The sequence below is a fragment of the Hyperoodon ampullatus genome (assembly GCF_949752795.1).
Source record: "Hyperoodon ampullatus genome assembly, chromosome: 19".
Classification (NCBI taxonomy): domain Eukaryota; kingdom Metazoa; phylum Chordata; class Mammalia; order Artiodactyla; family Ziphiidae; genus Hyperoodon; species Hyperoodon ampullatus.
In genome coordinates, this window is record NC_136932.1 from 27,381,077 (window position 1) to 27,402,889 (window position 21,813).

Below are 21,813 nucleotides of genomic sequence, written 5' to 3' on the forward strand. Positions count from 1 at the left end.
GGTCATTGAAGCCAATGCATGCAGATGCATTTTGCATAGTACCTGGTATACAATAGGTCCTCAGTAAGTATGAGTTTCCTTCCTTGTTCCTAGAGAAGACTGGAAAAGCACAAACTGAGCAGATACAAACTTGAGTATGTATTTAATAACACAGTCATCAGGTGCTAGGCCTTACTTAATGAGATTCACTCTTAGAGAGAAAGGGTTTTGAAGGTACCAGCAATGCATTTGAGGCTCCTCTGTATGAAACTACTTCCTGTTCAGTCCAGGAAAGCATCAGAGAGAATCGAGATTGAGATTTGGTTTCAAAGGGTGGAAGGGAAGCCATCCTGAGGTGATTATGTGAGGAGGAGTTAATTTAATGCTTGACTTGCCTTCAAATCCAACTTCAGCCAATTTATTTGGGCCACCTCCTATGTGCCAGGCACAGGGTAGGTTCTGGGGATACAGTGGTGAACAGATATACCCTGTCCCTTCCCTCATGGAGCTTATTGTCTAGAAAACCAGAGAAGAGGCAGCAATTGCCAAAGACCTGGTGGGTGGCAGAAGCAGTGCTGGGACAACCCCGAGGCCTGAGAGCACGGAGCTTCCCCCCACAGGTGTCTATCCTGTCATCCATTGAGAGTCGCCTTATGAAGCTGGAGAACTCCATCATCCCTGTGCACAAACAGACGGAGAACCTGCAGCGGCTGCAGGAGAATGTTGAGAAGACCCTCTCCTGTCTGGACCACGTTATCAGCTACTACCATGTGGCCAGTGACATGGAGAAGATCATCAGGGAGGGGTGAGCTAGGGCCAGAAGGTCACATTCCTAATGCCTCTTGCACCAGTGGCTGTGGGCCTTGGAAGGGAGGAGTAGATATATTTGAGCCTCGAGTCCCCTGTGTTAATTCTCTTCTCCCCTTTCCAAATACCATTCTCTTGGTCCTTCCTCTTCAACTTCCATGTGCCCAGGCTAATAGGACTTTTCTCCTTTCCAGCCCCCCAGGTAGGCTGGAAGAGTACCTGGGCAGCATGGCCAAGATTCAGAAGGCTGTGGAGTATTTCCAGGACAACGTCCCAGACAGCCCAGAGCTCAACAAAGTGGTAAGGGGCCAGCAGAGTGATGTGAGAGGTTTGGGGACACGAGTCACGGCCCTGGTCTCATGAGAGACACTGAACCAGCTTAAAAGAGAATATAGTAGAATAAACAGAAGTATATAATACCATACACATACTGTAGGCATTAAGATCTCTGTCTCAGAAATTACAGGTATACATTTTTATTGAATCTTAATAATTTAACTAAATTATAAGTTAAATATGAAGTATAAGTTTAACATTTGATTTTTATAAATGCATGGGTATTTTTTTATTGTAGCAAAAAATACATAATATAAAATTTGCCTTTTTAACCATCTTTAAAGGAACAGTTCAGTGACATTAAGTATGTTCACACCGTCGTATAACCATCTCCAGAATTCTTTTCATCATCTCAGACTGAAACCCTGTACCCATTAAACACTAACTCCACTTTCTCCTCCCCACCCATCCCTGGCCATCATCACTCTACTTTCTGACTCAATGAATTTGACTAGTCAGGGGACCTGCATTCATGTTTTCATATGCAATTTTTTTGTGTCATATCTTTGTGTTTAAGTTTTGGGGTCTTTAGATCACCAGAGGGAGATGGAGAAGGGCTGGGAAGTGAGATTTACTCAATGCATTGAGGAAAGGAGAGAATGCAGACAGGAGAAAAGGTGGGAAAAGAGGCCCAGCCATCCCAGCCACTGAGGAACATTAGAGGGCAGGGCAGCTTGGACCCCCAGTCACCTGGCACACCTTCCTGGTGGCACCACAGTTCTTGCCCTGAGGCGTGTGTCTTACCCAGAAGAGGGGGTGGGCTGGGGAACAAAGATGGGAAACTGGCTTTTCTCCCACCCAGAAAGCTGTTGCTTAGAACAGTGCCTCCCAGCTTTTCTCCCATCGTGGCTCCATCGGAAATGAGAATGCTTGTGTGGCACACTGGGGTAAAGTAACAAGCCAGTGGTCTCTGGCTGCACACAGCACCACCTGGCTACCCGGAGGACTGACAAGATCAATACCTCGGCACACCAGTAATGCAGTGGGCACACACCAGTAAAACCATAATACTGCAGCCCTTGGGTGGGCAGCCTGGACTCAGAGATTGGGATGCCAGGGGCTGGAGAACTTGATTCTCGAGGGTCTCTACCAAGTTTGGATCACAGAGTGAAGAGCTCTGTGCTAGAACTTGGGTGTGGGAGTGGATTAGAGAAGGAGAATACAAAAAATATGCTATAGGTTTACCCTAGGGGACGTACTTTTCATTTAAGCAGAAATGCTCCAACTCCTCTCTCTATTTTTAAAACATCTTTACTGAGATATAATTCACATACCATAAAATTTACCCATTTAAAGTATAAAACGCAGTAGTTTTAGTATAATCACAGAGTTGTGCAACAACACTGGAATAAATTTTACAACATTTTCATCGCCTAAAAAAAGAAATCCATTGGCAGTCACTCTTCTTCCCTTCCCTCCCCCATTCACTCAGCCTCTGGTAATCACTCAGCTATTTTCTGTCTCTGTAAATTTACCTATTCTGGACTTCTCCTGAAAATGGAATCACACAATATGTGACCTTTTGTGTCTGGCTTCCTTCACTTAGCATAATGTTTTCAAGGTTCATCTATGTGGTAGCGTGTGGCAGTGTTTCATTGCATTGTATGGTTGAATAATATTGCATTGTATGGATCTGCCACGTTTTGTTTATCTGTCCATCACTTGGTGGACACTCCACTTTTTGGCTGTTATGAACAGTGTTGCGATGAACCCTTGTGTGTGAACATATATTTTCAATTCTCTTATCTGTCTGGATACCTGTCGCTTGTCAGATACATGATTTGCAAGTATTTCCTCTCATTCTGTGAATTGCCTTTTCACTTTTTTAATGGTGTCATTTACAGCACAAAAGTTTTTAATTTGATGTAGTCTAATTTATCTATTTTTTTTTTCTTTTGCAAACCCTTTTCTAACAAGAACACAAATTATGGTACAATGAGAAAATAATCAGCTGATATCTGTGAAGCACCTACTTCTTGTAAAACTCTGGTTTCACCTATGAACATCCATTTTGAGAGAACACAAGGGAAATAAATAATCAAGGAAATCTTCCCGGCATTTATTCTCTCGGAAAAAAGGAAGTGAAGGCAGAGGAAGGCCGAGGCCCAGAATCAGGAAGCCAAAGGAAGGGGATGGGGAGGCGAGGGCCTGCTGAATGCTGGAACAGCCGTGGACCCTCTTTCTTCTCTCCCTCCTCCCTTCTTTCCTTCTTCCCTGTAGAAGCTGCTGTTTGAGTGGGGGAAGGAGTCGCTGGAGTCCGAGTTCTGCAGCCTGATGACACGGCATAGCAAGGTCTTGTACCCTGTGCTCATCCTGGATCTGATCAGCGGTGAGGACGACCTGGAGGTACAGGAGGAGGTGCCCCTAGAGCATCTGCCTGAGAGCATGCTGCAGGACGTGATCCGCATCTCCCGCTGGCTGGTGGAATATGGACGCAACCAAGGTGAGGTGTCCTGGGGAGGCGGGGGCCCAGGTGGCAGGGCCAGAGGGAGTGGACTTTGCCCTCTGTTTCTTTAATCCCCCTGCATTTCTTTTAAAACAAAGGAGTTTATTAGGAAACAATATGAGCAATAAGTCTTATCAAATTATGAATCTAGCTAAATTCAAGCTTTTTAAAATATACCTTACTTTCCTGTTTCTTTCCTTTTTTTGATTAATTATAAAAACTTCAAATGGCACAGAAAGGCTTAGGTGAAAAGCAAAATTCCATCTCCCCACTTCCCTGATGCTTACAGTATCATAACCCAAAGATGAGTACTGTTAAGGTTATTTATACCCTTACAAAAAATTCTTTATGCCACTGTGAGAGAGAGAGAGAGAGAGAATAAATATGTGTGTATCTGCTCCTCGTTCCCAAGTGGAAGGAAGCATACTAAACACTCCCCTAAGATTGTTTTTTTTGGATTTTGCTTTCAAATTAGTATTATGTCTTGAGTGTGTTCCACATCAGTACATGTATATTTGCTTCATTCTTTTTGGCAGCTGCATAATATTCCATGGTATGTTGGTGCATCATTTCTTTAAATCCAGTCCCAGAATTTTTTTAAAAATCCCAAGTTAAGCAAAAAATTAAAAAACACCCCAACAGTAATGAATATTCAATTTTAAGCTTTTTAGCCCCCCACAGTCTTCTTCTCTTTGTTAGTTTGTACACATACCAAGTTGTCAGTGTGCGTTATCACTATCCCTGCCTTCCCTCAAGGACTCTGTGGTGCCAGGTCTCAGGGCCGACTGTACTGACCACACGGCATGTCTGAGGCTCACGAGCTGCACTGTGGGAGCTGAGGGCTCAGCAGGAGCTTTTCAGGGGCTCCCTTGGGATAAGCCAGAGGCCAGTAGATGCCTCCAGACCCCTCAGTCCCCTTCAGTCAGAGCCTCAGTACTTTGTTCCATTTTTCACATTGGCGACACATTCGTTGGGAACTGCTAAAATGTACCATGGCATATTCGTATCTCTTTCCTTGCTCGTTTGCATTTTTGGATTTTCCAGCTTTCCAGTATCGACAAATAGTGCTGCAGTGAGCACAATTGGATGGCTTGCTTTTCTTATTTAGGAAGTTCTCTGAGATATTTTCTCAGAGGTGCAGTTATCAGGCAGAACTGTCTGAACAGATCTGTAACCTTCTTGCTGTCTTGAGTTCATCTCCGGGTAGCTGGGGCCAGTCAACTGACCCATCGAAAATCCCACAGCTATTTGTTCTTCATTAGCTTTATTTATCTTAGCTATTTGACAGGGTTTTCACAATCCTCTAATTTTTTTAAAATTTGCATTTCATTCATGGCTAAAGAAATGGTGTGTTTTATAATTCAGTGACACTTGTTGTCTCTTTACCGCATATACGTTGCTCACATCCTTTGACCCCTTACCAAGTTGAAGCTGGATGTTAACTTTACATTTTTTTTAATCTAAAAAAACCTTACTGTGGACTTCTTTGGCAGTCCAGTGGTTAAGACTCCGCACTTCCAGCGCAGGGGACATGGGTTCAATCCCTGGTCAGGGAAGATGCCATGTGGCATGGCAAAAAAAACAAAACAAAACAAAAACCTTACAGGGAATTCCCTGGCGGTTCAGTAGTTAGGACTTGGCACTTTCACTGCCAGGGGCCCGGGTTCAATCCCTGGCTAGAGACCTAAGATCCCACAGGCCACACGGCACGGCCAAAAATAAATAAATAAAATAAAAAATAACAACTAACTGTTGGTTCTGTTGGGGGATACTTTCCCTTTTAAGCTTTTGATTTGGGACGGACAAGGCCATGTGGGAGGCCGCTAGGAAGGGGATAGCAAGGAGCAGTGGCGGGCACCACTGCTGCCCTGAGGATCTGCGTCTGGAAGTGAGAGGGAGGCCCTGGGACCAGGCAGAGTCAGGGACCCCAGCTGTCGCCCATCTCTCCTCAGACTTCATGAACGTCTACTACCAGATCCGCTCCAGCCAGCTGGACCACTCCATCAAAGGCCTGAAGGAGCATTTCTGGAAGAGCAGTTCTTCGTCCGGGGTCCCCTACTCCCCTGCTGTCCCCAACAAGAGGAAGGGCACACCTACCAAGAAGCCAGTCAAGCGGCCAGGTGAGTCCCCACCCTGGCCCACCTCAGAACCAGACAGAAGCTCTGTGGGACCCGGGTTACCTTTGGTCACCCTGGGGGTAGCAGCCGCTACAACTTGACCTCACAGCGACCCCCAACTATAGGTATGCAGGACAGAAAGCAGGTGTCTGCCCACCTAACAAGGCCCCATCCAGTGAGCTTCTCTCTACCCAGCCGAGTCTGGGGGCTACATAAGTGTCCTTGGAGTGGAGGGTCACAGGCACGGAGAGGTGAGCTGACAGGGGTGCCGGGGCAGAGCCCCTTGCTGTACCCCCTTCTCCCTGCATCAGGAGGCCAGGCACGTTGCTGCCGCCAAAACCGTGGAAAGGACAGGGGCAGGCACTGCAGCCGTCACCTTGCAGAAAGCCAGGGTGGCTTGAAGAAGTGGATAGGGGAGAGTTTCCACTTTCACAGTCACCCAGAAAGGAAAATAACCCCACGCATTCTCCAAAGAACTTAATCCGGCTTTTGGGCCCCACTCGAAAGTTAGTGCCTTGCGGCGGGAGAGTCAAGGGAGGGGTGTTGAGGTGGGAGACACCTGGGCTGTGGGTGTTGGTATCCTGGGCAAACAGCTCACTGTCTGTCCTTCTTCCCGTCATCATGTCCCCTGTAGTCTACGCTCCAGGTAAACAGTGTTCCTGGGTGTCAGCTTCCGCTTGGCAAGCCTGGCTGTGTCTGGCTGCTGAGAGATGTGGCCCTCGAGAGGCTGGGTGATTCCAGGGTGAGAGGCTGCTGCAGGCCCCAGGGAGAGAGAGCCATTGAGGCTGGGGGCTGCTCCCACCCTAGCCTTCCCTGTCCAGCTGCTGCTGTGGGCACACACCCCACGTGCCCCAGCGGGACACGCCCCTCATGACGGCCTTTTCCTTACCTGCCCCTCAGAGAATGAAGGACCTGTTGACACTCACCGTGAGCACCTGCTCCTCCTCAGGCCTTTGTTCAGGCTTCGGAGATACGGCTGAGCCGAGGGTGCCTGCAGGGGCGCAGGGGAGTAGATCGTAAGGGAATCTGGGTGGCCCCAGCAGGAAGAGCCCTGCCTTCCCCCTCCGCAGTGTGGATATCCTGGCCGACCCCCTGGGGAACCTGCCACAAACGGTGACCCTACTAAGCCAGGCTGCGCAGCCGCAGCTGGCTGCACCTGGGCCTGTCCGTCTCTGTGCCTTGGTTCTGGGAGGCTGCGAGGCTGCCTGGGCCTTGGCCTGTCTGTGCTCTCTTCCCCTCTGTCTCTTCTCTGATGGGCCCAGTGGAGGCCCCAGGACCCAGTCTGCATCCAAGAGTGCTGCTGGCCGTGCAGGGAGCAGGGATCTGATCTCGGGGCCCCCAGTGGGACTAATCTAGCTTGGATTAGAGCCCCAAGAGGAAAACTCAGGCTCTGAGCATCCCTCTGGTTTCTGTGGGCTTTCAAGAGTTGTCAGGAGCTGGGGGGCTCAGGACTGACGTCAGGAACTAAGGAATCAGGCCCCTGGGACATCAGTTCCCAGCCCTTGAGGAGAGGAGCAGGGAGGCCTCGGTGGGTAATGAAGCACCGACCTCAGCGTCGTTCGTGGTAATTGTGCTCCTGATGGGTTTGGCGGCTGCCCGATCAGTGTCCCCAGCCCACGTCCACACGAGCATACTGGCGAGGCTCCTGGAGGCCCGGCGGGCCCACCTGCTCCTGGTCCGTTGTGGGGCAGGGCACTGACTCGCTCATTAGCGGGGCTGCTCACTGAAGGGGCAGAAGCCAGCGAGACAGATGCTGAGCCCAAGCCCCAAACTTGGTTATTAGTAACTACTTGCGGTTGGTGCAAACAGAAAGAAACGAGCCGCTCCAGACGCTGTCCCTTCTCCACTAGCCTTCTGGGGAGCTGCCAGGACCCAAGAAGCCTCACTGTGTTCAGAGGTGCAAGTGGGCACCTGGCAGTCCCCAGGGAAGTGGGATGGAGTTACACTCATGGGTGCCTCCTGTGCCCCAGTAATTTTATTAACAGGGCAGCTGTACACATCTGTTTTAAATGCTGTTTTATTTCCCCACATTTTCTGTCCTGTGACGTCTCGTTCCCACAGAGGTAGCTGACCCTGGAGGCTGTGGGTGCTGCAGTTTTGTTTTCATTGTTCTCACTTGTGATACTAACTGTTGGTTCCCCCCCCGCCATGCCAAGAGCACGTGCCCTTTCCTGCTGCCCTCCCTCCTTCTCTCTGTGTGATGGCTCCTATTAACTTCTTTTTGGCTTTTGAGTTTTCCCCAATTGCTTTGGTGGTTTGGGTCCCTCCCCTGGTATATGGGGCCAGTCTGCCTCTGGCTCTCCAAGCCTTCCTTCTTGGGCGCTGCTGTCCCAGGAAGCTCAGTCCCATTTCACCAACTCCTGGGTGCTGCTTTCCTTTGGCTAATGTTTAGCCACGTCCCAGCACTGAGCATGCCTGGAGAACTCTGCCTGCCCTTTGGGGAGGAGCCATGGGCCTGCCCACTTCAAGGTGCCCCCAGGCTCTGCCACTTGGTCTCGCCTTCTAGGTGTGAGAGCTCCATCGCTAGCTCCTCCATCCCAGGCCCTTGTCTATTTCTGAGTTAAGTGCCACTCAGTACTGTTTTTTATTTTTGGCTTCTCCTGGTGGATCTTGGTCCATCTCATCTCCTTCACCCTCTGCACTTCCTAAAATGAACTCAGATCTGGAACGGTGAGGGTCGCTGGCAGGATCAGGAGCTCCACTGGGGGAACGAAATGTGTCCGTTCCTCCATCTCCTTCTGCGGGACCTCCGGCGGGCCCGGGAGAGGCCTGCTGAGAGAGATGGTACCCAGGCGTGCTCTCTGCTGGGGGTGGGCGTGGGCCTGGGGGGCAGGTGGAGGGCTGCTGCTGTTTTCTCTCACTCGTTTCCTAGGTCTTCTTATCTCCTCTCTGTGTGGCTCTGGTGACAGGGATGATCCGTAAGGCTCAGAACCTTCTGAAACAATATTCCCAGCATGGTCTAGATGGGAAAAAGGGGGGCTCTAACCTCATTCCTCTGGGAGGTAATCGTCCTGTGTTCCTCTCCTCTTCCCTCCTCCTCCACAGTGTGTCCACTCACGTGGTAGCGCAGAGCCTCCAAACCCCCAGAGGGCCTCAGGTGCAACCCTGAGAGGGGACCAGGGGTGGGAACTGAGGTCCTGGGCCTCTGACCCCAGCTGGCTCGGGGGCAGCTTTCATGGCCCTCGGCCTGGCCCTGTCTGGCTGACGGCAGCTCTGCCCGCCCAGAGGCTTCCCGCTCCCTCCCCTCCCTGTCTCTGTCCTTGTCTCCTGTTTGAACTCAGAGAAAGTACTTTGTCGTGGGCAGCCCTTTCACGCTCAGAACAGCAGTGGCAGGACCAAGGCGGCCGAGGCCTCCTGGCCGCCCCCCTCCACCTGAAAGGCGAACATGTGCCACAGGGGACAGGCAGCCCATACACCATGTCCCTGCCTCCCTCTCATCAGAGGAAGGACAGCCCTGCCCTAGTGGAACAGATCCACCTTCAAAAGAATGACCCTGTGGGCAAAAAGAAGCCTGTCCCCATTCACTGGGCAGTAACATTTCTCTAACTGGATCTCTCCCGAAATATGGTGAGATAAACCCCCTGGGGCTGAGCATCAGACCTTCCGCAGCTGCTGGAAACTTCAGAAACCCGGCTTTCTCTTAGCCTCCAGGCTTGGGGAAACCAGCTCGCGAGGATGGTCCGGGGCACTGCAAGTCAGGCTTGAAACGGCTGTTCCCAAGGTGGTCTGAGCAGAGGAGGGGCTCAGAGCCCTCTCCAATGCCCCTTCCTCTACACCCCATCTCACATCCCCCTCTGGAGATCGAGGGCTTCTTCCCAGTCCCCCGAGAGGCAGCCACCCCGCCCCTGGATAAATGCTGCTTGTGTTTGTGGCTGACGTTTCGCTAGGGCACGAGTATGATTTCCGAGTTAAGCACCTGTCTGAGGCCCTGAACGACAAGCACGGGCCACTGGCTGGTGAGTATTGCAGCCCAGCCTGAGGGCAGCCATTGCTGCATTCACAGCCGTCCCCAGAGGGCCTGCTCCGGCCTGGCCTAGCCAGCTGCCCTGCTCCAAGGATGAGCCCAGCCTACTCGCCTCTCTCTCTCTCCAGTCTGTCTCTCTTTTGGGCACTAGGCCCCCTTGCCTCTCTCCAGGTGGGAGTGCACGCCTGGCTCTCAGGGCCTGGGCCAAGGGCAGAAGTTGCTGCCACTCGGAAGGCAGGCAGAGAGGGCAGGCGGGCCCCTGGAAGGCAGGGAGCACCAACACCTGACTCCAGTGATGGCTCCAAACCTCTAACCCCTCGGAGCCCGTCCCTCGGCACATAGGACCAGGTTGCCAGCGGGGACCCCTGCCCCAGCCTCCAATGCAGTAGCGGGATTCTGTCTCCTGCTGAGACAGCTGACAACCAGGGAGCCCTCCCCCTCTGAGGCTCATTTTGCCTCTTCTCCAGTTTTGACGCCATGCCAGCTAGCCTTATGGATCAGAGCTCACTGCCTTTTTATACGTTCCAGAAGGCCTGGCGGGGCTGGTATCTGGCTCCAGAGGCCCAGCATTTTCGGAGATGGGTGACCACAGTGCCTGCCTCCTTGAGGTGGACGCGGCCACTTGCCCATCCCTGGGTGTCCTCTTCCCAGTACAATTCAGAATCCTCAGTCTTGGGGTCAGGCGTGTCTTATCCAGGAAGTCGATTGGGGGATCTTCTTATCCTTTTTATCCATCTCCCCAACACCTCTCGTACTTGACATTCTGGAACAAAGGCTGGACTCAGCCCGGTTTTCTCCTCGCACCCTGTCGGGCCTGCTGGAGTTCTCTCAGCTTTCTGCCGGCACAGTCTTCTTCCCCATCTGCTGCTAGTGTGGCTACAGGCCAGGAACTGGGGAGACTCGTGCCCCACCCCACAGCAGGGAGAGGGTCTGCCCGAAGCCAGTAGCTCAGCGGCGCTGCTTTTCCCCCAGGGAGAGATGACATGCTGGACGTGGAGACCGATGCCTACATTCACTGCATCAGTGCCTTTGTCAAGCTGGCCCAGAGCGAGTACCAGCTGCTGACGGACGTCATCCCTGAGCACCATCAGAAAAAGACCTTTGACTCTTTGGTACAGGTCCTGCCCCACCCCACCCTGCCCCTGAGCCCTGACCAGATGCCCCAGCAAGAGCTGTCACTTCAGACGCTTGAGTTTGGTCCAGGCATGCGGTCCATAGCCCTCAACTCCAGCCACCACCTCCACGTCCCATCCTGGGGATCTGTCCTGGGTGGCGTGTCCTGGTCAGGACCTCCCCATTGGGGGCATACTTCCCCCATGCCCCTCCAGATGCCCTCACCGTCCCTGGGAACCGGCTGTCTGCCCCCTCCTCTGAGCCCTCTCCCTGCCCCACTCTCTCAGGATGCCCTGGATGGGCTGATGCTTGAAGGGGAGAACATTGTGGCTGCTGCCCGGAAGGCCATCATCTGACGCGACTTCTCGGCTGTGCTCACCGTCTTCCCCAGCCTGCGGCACCTCAAGCAGACCAAGCCTGAGTTTGACCAGGTGCTCCAGGTACGTGGGTGAGGATGCCCTTGGGGACTCCGGGAGGAGGAATCCTGTTGCCCGGCACAGCCTCCCAGAACTGTGTTCTCTACCCCCATGCGTCTGCTCTGAGGGTGAATGGGGGCAGCTTCCTCGGGGCCCCGGGCATGTGGAGGTGCTCTCAGGGTGAGTGAGAGGGGAGACAGTCCCCTGGGTTGAGGGGCTGGGAAGGAGCAGGGCCCCAGGCACAGCCTATAGCCGGGTTCTGGAGCCCTGTGCAGCCATGTGCTTCCTCAGGGGACGGCCACCAGCACCAAGAACAAGCTGCCCAGCCTCATCACCTCCATGGAGACCGTTGGAGCCAAAGCATTGGAGGACTTTGCTGACAACATCAAGGTGCTCTCCCTCCCTCTGCTGCCATGCAGGACGGCCCGTGGGGCTGTGGGCAGTGCCACCCGTGACCTGGCTTGGGAACTTTCTGAAAGCAGACCTCCAAGAGGGGCGGGCCTGCCCTGTGGGGAAGCTGGCCGTGCTGCTAGTCTCCAGTTTCCTCAACACTGCTTTATCTCTTGTGCACAAAGCCTGCCCAGTTTCATACCATTTAATTTGGACCACTTCATGAGCTGAGCTCTTCCTCCCTGGTACTGTAATTAATGCCATTTCCTCCCAGATGCTCTTGAAGAGATCTGTTGGTTCCATCAGGATCCCCACACCACCCACCAGAGTTCCTGGCACACAGTATGTGTTCATGAGAGGTATGTCGCTGGAAAAGGGATTATAGGTTTGTGAGGAGGGGAAAGGGGAAGCTGGACATGCTCCATCTCTACAAAATTTAAGTGCACAGTTGAATCTTGGCCTGCTGAAAATTTCCCAAAGCTCCAAGTTTAACCTCCAAGGCCCAAAGGGTCCCCAGAGCCCATCCCTTCCCCTTCCTGGACCATCCCCTTCCTTCTCTCAGGGGATCCTTCAGAGAAGGGTGACCAGGAAGCAGAGGCCACTCTCCTATCAAAGAGTCCCAGGTAGCACTGGCATAAGACCGAGACCTCCCTCTCTTTAATTTCCTGTGCCTCCATTTCACTCTCCAGTAAACAGTGTTAAGACTCCCAAGTTGAGTCTGGTGAGGTACACACCCCAGTGATGGGGAACACACAATGGGACATCAGATCACTGCCAAAGGTGACAGAGAAAGGAGAGACACAGCCACTCTGAGGACCAGGATCAGTGAGAGTAACACAACAGATGGATTTCTAGGGGGTCAAGCAAATCTAGAAGCACTCTGCAAATGATGTATTTGTGGAGGTGCCTGAAGCTGCGTCATCCAAAAGAGAAACTGGCCCAGAGAAAGAAGCCTTCAGCAGCCCAATTCCTGCCCCAGAGCCAGTAATCTCCCGGAACTAAATAGGAGGAAGGCAACCTCCACATCCACCAGGCCACGGGAGGAAAAACAAATGGGGGCAGGTATCTTTTGCTACGGCCAAGTCCATTTCGCTATGCAGAGGCAGCAGATACTTCACCTGGGATGCTGAGTGTACTTTATTTTAATCAAGCAGAGTGTATTTGTAGTTTTTCTTCTGGGCATCCTTGTGCTTTCAACCTTGCTCGCTTACCCAGTAAGAAATGTTTAAGTAGGAAGGAAGTTAAAGAGAAGGTGGAAAAGAGACGAAGAGGGTGATAGAAAATGGGGAACAACACCCAGGCCAGCAGAATGGTACCTTTTTGTGGATTTCCTCTGGTGAATAATGAACTAGCACTGGCAGTTTGAAACTTTGAAAAATCCCTTAAATGCTTTTCAGTCTTCCCTCATGTAAGGTTTGCACCACCTGCAGAAAGCAAAACGTGTGTGTACAGGGGTGACTATAAAGTATGTACTGAGACTGTCTTCATCCTTTTTACATTATAGTCACATCCTCTGTGGAGAGACAAACTTGTACGTATAGCATTGCCCAGGCTTTATAGCATATCTGTGATATGACTTTAGGATAAGCTATAACGGTAATCACTTATAAGGTAAACCCTGCTTATCAGCTTAATCAAATGGGGAAAGGAGGAATTTTGTTAGAAATGCAGATTTCCAGGCCTTGTCTAGACCTACAGAATTAGGGAGGAAGAAAGTGAGGGGTAAAGAACATGTATATGAGGAAAATATACAGCAGAATGGGATTATATGTGGAAGGAGCAATTGGAAGCGCTTGATATTTCCCCTGGAGTGAAGACTCGCTTGGGGCTTCTCAGAGTTTCTTCCGCCTGGCGGTGGGTGCACTTCAGCATCCACCCACTTCCTCTCCGTTGCTCCAGACAGCAGACAAGGCTGCCCAGCCTTCGGGGTCTCCCCGCCCTGGGAGCAACTCAGGCCCTGTGCGCAAGCCCTTCTCCCCACCCCGACCTTGGAAACCCTCTCACTCGTGGCTATTCCAACCCTCTTACGTCACAAAGAGATCAATTCCGTTTCCTGAAGAGCATCAGTCGCCGCGGTAACTTCCGGGAAGTGCAAATGGAAACACACCCGCTCCCCAAAAGAGCGGAGACAAGATAAACACCGCCCAGCTAAGCCTAGGGGGACGTCCCAGGGAAAGAGGGAATCTTCTCCGCGAGTCCGCCCCCAGGAGGCCAGACTTGGGAGCTGTCATTCAGAAAATTCCCTCGTTTCGGTCCCCCTTAGGGAGACACGCTCCCAGAAGGGCCGCCTGTTGGGGGAAATGCCCCTTGCCTTTTGCCACTAGCCAGAGACCAGAGTGAAACCGGAGGAAAGATGCCTCCTCCAAAGCTGGGAAGAAGGGAAAAGGGAAAGATGGGGTGATGAAGGCCAAAGGTGCGAAGTCCTCCCGCACGCGGCCGGCTCCGAAGGCGGCCCTGCGCGGCCTAGAGTCCCGGGCAGGGTTGGACAGAGGCCAAGGCACTGCCCCAGAGAGGAGAGAGATAGGTGGGTGGAGGGTGGTGGCCCGGGGCCCTGGGAAAGAGAGGACCTCTGTGGGACGTGGTTCCGCAGTGATCCCTGAGCAGCACCCAGATGCTGACGGGGGTGGTCAAACAACGGATCCCGGTCGCCCGTGGCAAATCCCTGCCCCTGCCCTCCTAATGACTCTACCCGCTGCCCTGGCCACGGTTCCAGCGGAAATCGTCTGTCCTCCGTCCTTGCTCTCAGTCCTCTCTGGCAAGTGGCAAAGTGAAGGGGGCATTTCCCTGGACCATGAACCCTGATTCCGACCCCCAGCGCTGCAGAGAAGCCCCAGCTTGCTCGTCCAGTCTGGCTGATACTTCCAGACCCTGGGAGCGTGCCTCTTCCCACAGCACGGACAGGGAAACTGAGGCCTAGAGAGGGACAAAGTCACCCACAGAGAGCTAGGAGGTAGAAGTCAGGCAAATAACACCGCTGGGGCTCTGGCTTGGGAGTGCTTAGTCTGCCTGGGACGAGGGCTTGAGGCCAGTGGTTCTAATGAACTTTTCCCGGATCGAGCCTGCAGACTCTCGGGTTTCCTCTGGGATGGTCCCCAGATAAGAATAGATCCCATTTGTTGGAGGTTTTATGGGCATAAACTCACTGAATTCCCACAACAGACAAACAAGGTAGGTAAGTTCACCCCTATTTTACAGGTGAGAAAACTGACGCTCCGTGATTAAAATGAAACTTGCCCACAGCTGCATTGCTAATAAACTCGCCGAGCCGAAATTTCTCCAGAGCCTATATATGCTGTGAACCTTGGATGCAAACCACTCACCCAGCTTCGGTGCTCATCTCCCGCATTCGCCTTGGTGCTTGCCCCCCATGGCTCGAAGATCCTTTTAGCTCTTGGGCCTGTAGTTATCCTGGATGACAAAGGAGCATGGGTGCAAGTTGTCCCCCCGAAGGCAGGCAGCAGAGAGTAGAGAGGAGGGTAAACGGTTCTGAAAAGCCATAATACGCGGACTGCATGCGCATTGCAGTGGTCGGATACAGATGCCTGCGTCTCTTGGGGCCGCCAGTGGCAGGGCGCGCTAGGGCGCCAGCTATATCCCTGCCTCTGCCACATTTGTTATGTGACCCCCAGTTAGCCGCTTCTCCCCAGCCCTAGCTGAAATTTTAGAGCTCCAGGCGCATGCAAAGTTGCCTAATTGAAATAGACTAAATAAAAGACTGTGGGGAAGACCGGGACGCCCATCAGAGGGCAAAAATCTGGACACCTGCAGATGTGCTTTAATGGAGGAAGGCCACATGGCCTTGGAATGACCATAGCTAAAAGCTGAAGTTACTCTGTGCAGAGACAACACAGTTAGGGGCACTGCCAGAAAGGTCCCAGTCCAAGGCTGCCCCAAGGCGCGACCTTACCCCTCCCCGGACCCTTCCACACAGTCCTCTAGCCGGTGGGATTGGAATTGATCAGGCTGCTTGATTCTGGAGTCTGAATGGCCCTCTCTCCCCGCACGGAAGGAGACTCCAGGCTGGGAGAACAGGGTTGCCGGGCTGTTTGGAAATTAACATCCCTTCAGTAGTGCAGATCCGAAAGAAGGAAATTGAGGCCTCTGAGGATTTGGAGCGGAAGGGAAGGAAAAGGCCTGTTTGCTTAGAGGAAAGTAGAAGGGAGGAGGAGTTTAGCAGACAAGCCCGAGATGTCGCAGTCACAAAAAGTTCTCGAGTGTGTTTTCTTTAAGGTGCAATTCACTGGGTGTTTACGCACCGCTCCGCTCTTGGAAGTCTTTGCTGGATGTGTGTGATGTGAGTGTGCAAATATGTTTGTACAAACGAAGAGTGGTTGTATATCGTGGGTCTGTGGAATACGACTCTGTGGCATTGAGTGACATCGCGCACTTGGGTGCATGTGTGCACGTGTGCTTGAGGAGGATTGTTGCACACAAAAGTGAGTACATGAGTGCATGTGTATAGTGTATGCATGTGTCACGTGTAGACATTCCTCCTTTATGTGAGCGGGTGTGCATGTAATGTGTGTGCAAAAGCATGGTACCTGTGTCTGAGCCTGAGCTTATATGTGATTCGTGTGTCCATATGTGCATGTGAAATCCAGCAAAGTAGTCCCCCAAAGATCTCAGGTCCAGTCAGAGGAAAGGTGCAGACAGGCTGCGGACTGAGCGCCCCATGGCAGGTGTGGAAACTGTGGATCCTTTGACCTGCAGGTAGCAGGAGGTCGCCCACGGGGCGCAGGTGCCGCCCAGAGGCTACAGGTTAGCGCCCAGCTCGGCTCCAGGCGGGCGAGGCAGGTTCCACCGGGGTCCGCAAATTATGCGGAATGCGCACGCACTGATCCCTGGTGGACAGTTCCGCACTCTCAATTGTTCCTCGCGCACAGTTTCTGATTATTGATGCCGTGTGTCCTAGAAGAGACTGCTTCGGGTTATCTGCATATTTATTATCTTTATCACCTTCATTATTTGGTGGCTGTATGAAGATGGTGCCAAGCCCACCAAGACCGCCATGCCCCACCTCCCCGAGGCTGCCCTGGACGCGCAGTGACCCGCGGGTGCCCGAATCTTCCCTTTACTTGGAGCCACAGCGCCACCTCGCGACCACACTGCCTCCCTCCCATCACTGACGCCCAAGGCAGAGCCTTTCTTGGTCCAGACCACCCAAGTTCCCATTCTTGGCTTTCCATTCGCTTTTCATGGGAGAAGAGTAGATGTTAAGGAATTCGGTAATGGGGTAAAAAATGGAGAAGGAAAAAATAAGGGCAATTAAAAGTAAAAGACTGGAGGAGAGGAGAAATAGTAAGAAGGAGAATGAAGATAAGGAATCATTGACAAACAAAAGGTGGAAATAGAAAGTAAGTCAATGTGGATCGGGGAGATAAGGAAGACTTGAAGAAAGGCTGCTAGTTCAGGCAGAATGGAGAGAACAAATAAGGAAAGGCAATTCTTACATGACGGTGAAGATGCCATTGTAGGTGTTAGGTTCTGGCTTAGGCACACTGTGGAGCTTCTGATTTGGGCTGAGACCAACACATGACAACGTCTCATTTTTTCAGGTACAGAGCTCATATATGCTGATGTTTCTGGTGGCATTCTGTTATGGCTGCTTCTTTTCTGGGATATATTTTATACCAGGAATACCTTTTGATAATGAATACTGAGTCAAAGGTAAAAGAACTGTCTCAGATGGCCTTGGTTGCTGAGATATGTTAACTCCAGGGTCCACAAGCTGAACTGCGATTGTGTCAGGTTTGGTTGTGAAAGTGTTACCTCAGGGTGTTTTGGAGGGGGAGCTGTAGTCTGCTGTAGGGATGTAGAATGTCCAGCCTCCACAGTGGGTTCTGGAGTTGTGGTTTGCTCTAGGTCCACATGATGAACTGTGACGCTGGATGATGTTGAATACAGACCTTGATGCTTGCTTGGAGTTGGAACTGTCATCTCCTGCTGGAATGGAGATTGTACTACAACGTCCTGAGGTGCCTCTTGAGGCTGAGTAGGGGCCTTCTGCGTGATTGGAGAAGGTAGAGTCTCCGTATTGGATCCTGTAGTAATGGTAAGCTCCACATCCATAGGTTGAATTGTGACTTGAGTCAGGTTTGTCTGTGCAAGTGTCAACAGTTCACCTGACTCAGCAGGTAGAAAGTAGCTGTTTGGCCCCTCTGAAGGAATGCAATAGCCTCCTTCACTGCCCCTTGTCTACGTCCCCTTACCTCCTTTTCTGAAGAGGTTAGTGGTTTGCAGCTTCCCTCTTAGGGTTAGCTACAAAGGCTGGGAAGTGAATGGAGAGGAAGATTCTTCCTGCTGCCGGCAAGGCCACGCCCCTAAATTATAACCACGACTCTTTTGGGAGACTGTCGTGGTGGTTCCAGACCAGCCCGGCCTCCAGTCAGAGTTCAGTCACTCCTTTTGCTCTGCGGAGATCTCGCGGCTATCCTGTGAGTTGTAGTTTGTCTTCAAAGCTACCAGGGCGTTGGGGCCACGCACCCACATCCTTTCCCGTTCCCTTGAAGTAGTGCCTGATGGAAGTTGTAGTTTCTATAGAGATAAACTATTCTGTGTCTTTACAAGATCAGGTCAACCACACAAACACTCCTTGGGGTTAGAAAAGAGGCCTAATAGGATGGATCTGAATAACAATAATGAGGGGCATACACTAGGGCATGCGGAGAAATAGGGGACTCTACATCTCACTTGGGAGTAGAGGCGCCCTGGTCATTTTAATCTAGAAGGGTTCTTGCGTGCAATTATAACTTCAGATAGAGATGAGACTGCAAGCCTAGAAAGGTTGCACATGACTTGCCCAAGGTCGGAGCTGAGCCAGAGAGGTGTTGGAAATGGGCTCTCCAGCTGGGACGTATCTCCTTGGAATCGGTGGTGGTAACGTTAGACAAGAACACGCCGATAGTGTGCATGTAGTGACCCAGGGATGGATGTCTGACTCAGCGAAGGGACATATTAGTGTTGCCCACCTCAGACACACAAGTGGTGGCAGGGAAAACACTTTGGAATCTTGCAGCGTATGTGTGTATTCAGAAGAGTTATCAGGACTGAAAATCAAGTCCAGAGGAAACCCCAGCTGGGATAGGGCAGGGCAATGAAAAATTATCAGCAGAAGGAAATGGCTTTCAGCGACAATTGCTATCATGGACCCAGCTTAAGTCCAGGATGAAACCAGGAGCCAGAATAATAGGACAGAAAGATAGGACATCAGAGACACGCTCACAGATTAGACCAATGCATACTCGACAAGGAATTCTTACATTCCTTACCCCCAGGGGTCTGTCTCCACAGTGAACTAGGCCTAAGTCCATGGGCAAGAAAATTAAGTGCAGACACCTCGAAAAAATTAGAGGCCTATGAAGGAGGGGACCCTCAGAATCCAGGCCTCAATTTGGGGAGCCTACAACACAAGGTTTCCTAGTCCCTGACAAAGAGAGGACTTCTCCCTCAGTAACCAAGAGCCCCAAACACAGCCCAGAACGGGGGAGGCAAGTTTCCATACATCTGATCATGACCCAAGAGACCAGATGAGGAAAACTGAAGCCTGGGCTCTTTCTCACAGGCTGGGGAAATCAGGCATTGGGTGTCCATCCCTACATCTTATCTTCTCCCCAGAGGGTGGCTTCTGAGCCACCCTAAAAAGAACTAAGTTTTCTGCACTCTGGGGGAGCTTTAAGATGCTTGGGGGTGTGTGACAGGGAAAGGAAAATTGCTCTAAACTCTAAAGCACTGCTCTGCAATAGCATTTTCCATGATGATGGAAATGTTCTAAATCTGTGCCGTCCAATGCAGTAGCCACTAGCTCCATGTGGCTACTGAGCACTTAGAAGATCATGGCACTGAGGACCAGAATTTTCTGTTTTTTTTCTGTCCAAGCCATGAAGCTTGTGGGGTCTGATTTCCCCGACCAGCGATTGAACCCCAGCTACAGCAGTGAAAGCGCCAAGTCTCAACAACTGGACTGCCAGAGAACAGAATTGGATGCCAGGGAAATTCTGTTCCCTGAGGAAGAGAATTTTTAAACTTTAACTTAATTTTTAATAGAATTAATTTTCCTTAATTTTAATTAATTTACATTCTAATAGGCATTTGGATAGTGGCTTCTGTAATTGACAATGCAGCTCTAGGGCCTTGGGGATAACGGATTTAGCTAGACAGCGATGGAGGGAAAGCAGGGATAGTTTAGGTCCTCATCAGGACCAGTGTGATCGGGCTGGGTTGAATGTCCTCAAACAACCACAGAAGAATTCTCTTGTCTCTTTATTTCTCATGCTTATCTGTTCCCTCTTTTTCTAAGTTTCTTATCACACACTGATATCCCCACTCCTTGATGGTCTCCAGTTAGTTGTTGGATGTCTCTTGATGAAGGCGCCTGAGAGACAGAGCTTCGCACTTGTCCCTGCCTGCTCTGTCTCTGGCGGGAGTCAAAGATCACACGCCCAGGCCTCATACCTGATAGTTGTGGCAGGCTGGAGGAACTGTATCCATGGGGTGGTACACCTAGTCTTGGCTGCCTGCTTGCTGCGAGGAGGTTAGCAGGTCATTGTAGGCCCCCTGAGCCTTGGCAGAGCAGGAGTTGTGACTGGGTGGGACAGAAGTCCATGGTATGTGCTGCCCTTCATCCTGCTTTCGAGGAACTGCCTCAGATATAAATGACTTTTGGGTCTGATGTGGGCCCGAAACATGGACAGAGTCAGTTCTTAGAGGGTTCTTGTGTAGGCCAGGATCTCGATTAATTGCTGAGTACTTGTGGAAGTTAGGGTCATGGATATGGTCTGAGCTCCTGTAAATTCCACCACCTTGGGTAAGGCCACATCTCCTTTTGACTTCAGTGGCTTGGGAAACACCTGGATTCTTATGGAGGTCAGAATCTTGAGTAAAGACTTGGCTCCTGCAGACTCCAGAATCTTGGGTCAGACCTGGATTCTTGTAGTCTCCTGAGTCTCGGGTAAGGCTTGAGCCCTTATGGAGGTGAGGGGTTTGCACAAGGCCTAGGCTCTTATGGAGACCACATTCCTGGCAAAGGACTGAGCTCTTGTTGACTGCAGAGTCTTGGGCAAGATATGGACTCTTCTGTGTCCCAGAATCTTGGGTAAAGTCTGGACTCCTAGAGACTGCTGAATCTTGGGCATTACCTGTACTCTTGTCACGTCCAGAATCTTGAAAAGGGCGTGGGCTATGATGGAAGCGAGTTTTTTCAGAAAGCCCTCGACTTCTATAGAGTACAGTCTCTTGGTTTTGTTCTAGATTCCTATAGACTCCAGAATCATGCATAAAGGCTGAGCTCCTCTGAAAGTAAGAACTTTGGAGAAATGATGTGTTCTTGTGGAGGTCAGAGGGTTGGATGATATATAGCCTTTTAAAGAAACGTCCATGTAGAGTAGAACCTAAGATCTTCTGGGAGCTAGAATCTTGGGTAATGACTGGATTCTTCTGAAGGTCAGAGTCTTGGGAAAGGCTTGGATTCTTGCAGAGGTAAGCGTCTTCGATAAGGCTTCGAAGTTCGTGGAGGCGTGGATCTTGAGCAAGGCCTGGATTCTTGGGGAGGCCTGTGTCTCCAGTAAGGCCCTGGTTCTTGTGGAAGCCCGGATTTGGAGTAAGGCCTGCATTTCTGGACACTCTACAGCATTTAGAAGCTCCTGGGGTCCTTTGGAAGACAGAGCCTTGGTTGAGGCCTAGACTCTCATGAATTTCATGGGTTTGGGGTTGTTTGGGGTTTGAGAAGTACTGGATAACTGGGGAGGGATTGGGCCCTGGGGAGAGAGGACAGACTGAGGAGACTTGGAGGTTGGGGGAAATGTGGGGGTTTGTATTAAGGTGGAGGGCTTCTGGTGGTTGCTGTGTTGATGAAGGACAAAGGAACTGGGAGAAACAAGAGGCAGAGAAAGAGTGTGTGGGGGAGGAATGGGGCATGGTGAGCTCTGGGCACCGGTCGGAGAATGGAAGCAAGGTTGAGAAGGTGTAGCATCATTGGAGTACACCAGGAATTTGGGGTAGACGGGAGTCTGGGCATCCGTGTTTCTCTTCTCAGAACTGCAAGGATGGAAGCTACAGTAAGCGAAGGTCTTGGACTGTACAAATTTGTCTTTGGCATCATTTGAGATCTTCCATTCCATATTCCCCAACTCCACATAACCCAGTATGGATCCTGTGGAGGGCTTGGCACTGTCCCCACTACATTGCTTCAGTGTTTGCTCAGCTGTACCAGAGCTCACCAGACCATGCCCCTCTTGGGGCCTGGAGAGG

General features: G+C 51.4%; 2 protein-coding genes across 2 annotated transcripts in view; one reads left to right on the top strand and one right to left on the bottom strand.

Annotated features, from left to right (window-relative positions):
* The window catches only part of LOC307067390 (exocyst complex component 7-like), a gene marked incomplete at both ends in the record, with an annotated part of 85,984 nt that extends 71,499 nt beyond the window's left edge, over window positions 1-14,485 (top strand). Inside the window, 11 exon segments of the mRNA XM_079724867.1 lie at window positions 600-784; window positions 981-1,086; window positions 3,343-3,565; window positions 5,521-5,688; window positions 8,595-8,687; window positions 9,573-9,641; window positions 10,622-10,767; window positions 11,050-11,115; window positions 11,119-11,202; window positions 11,470-11,568; window positions 14,315-14,485. Coding sequence (XP_079580993.1) covers window positions 600-784; window positions 981-1,086; window positions 3,343-3,565; window positions 5,521-5,688; window positions 8,595-8,687; window positions 9,573-9,641; window positions 10,622-10,767; window positions 11,050-11,115; window positions 11,119-11,202; window positions 11,470-11,568; window positions 14,315-14,485 — 1,410 coding nt within the window.
* LOC307067901 (RAD52 motif-containing protein 1-like) overlaps window positions 1-21,813 on the bottom strand; it is a gene marked incomplete at both ends in the record, with an annotated part of 661,371 nt that overhangs the window by 619,676 nt on the left and 19,882 nt on the right. The gene's annotated exons all lie outside the window — the stretch shown is intronic.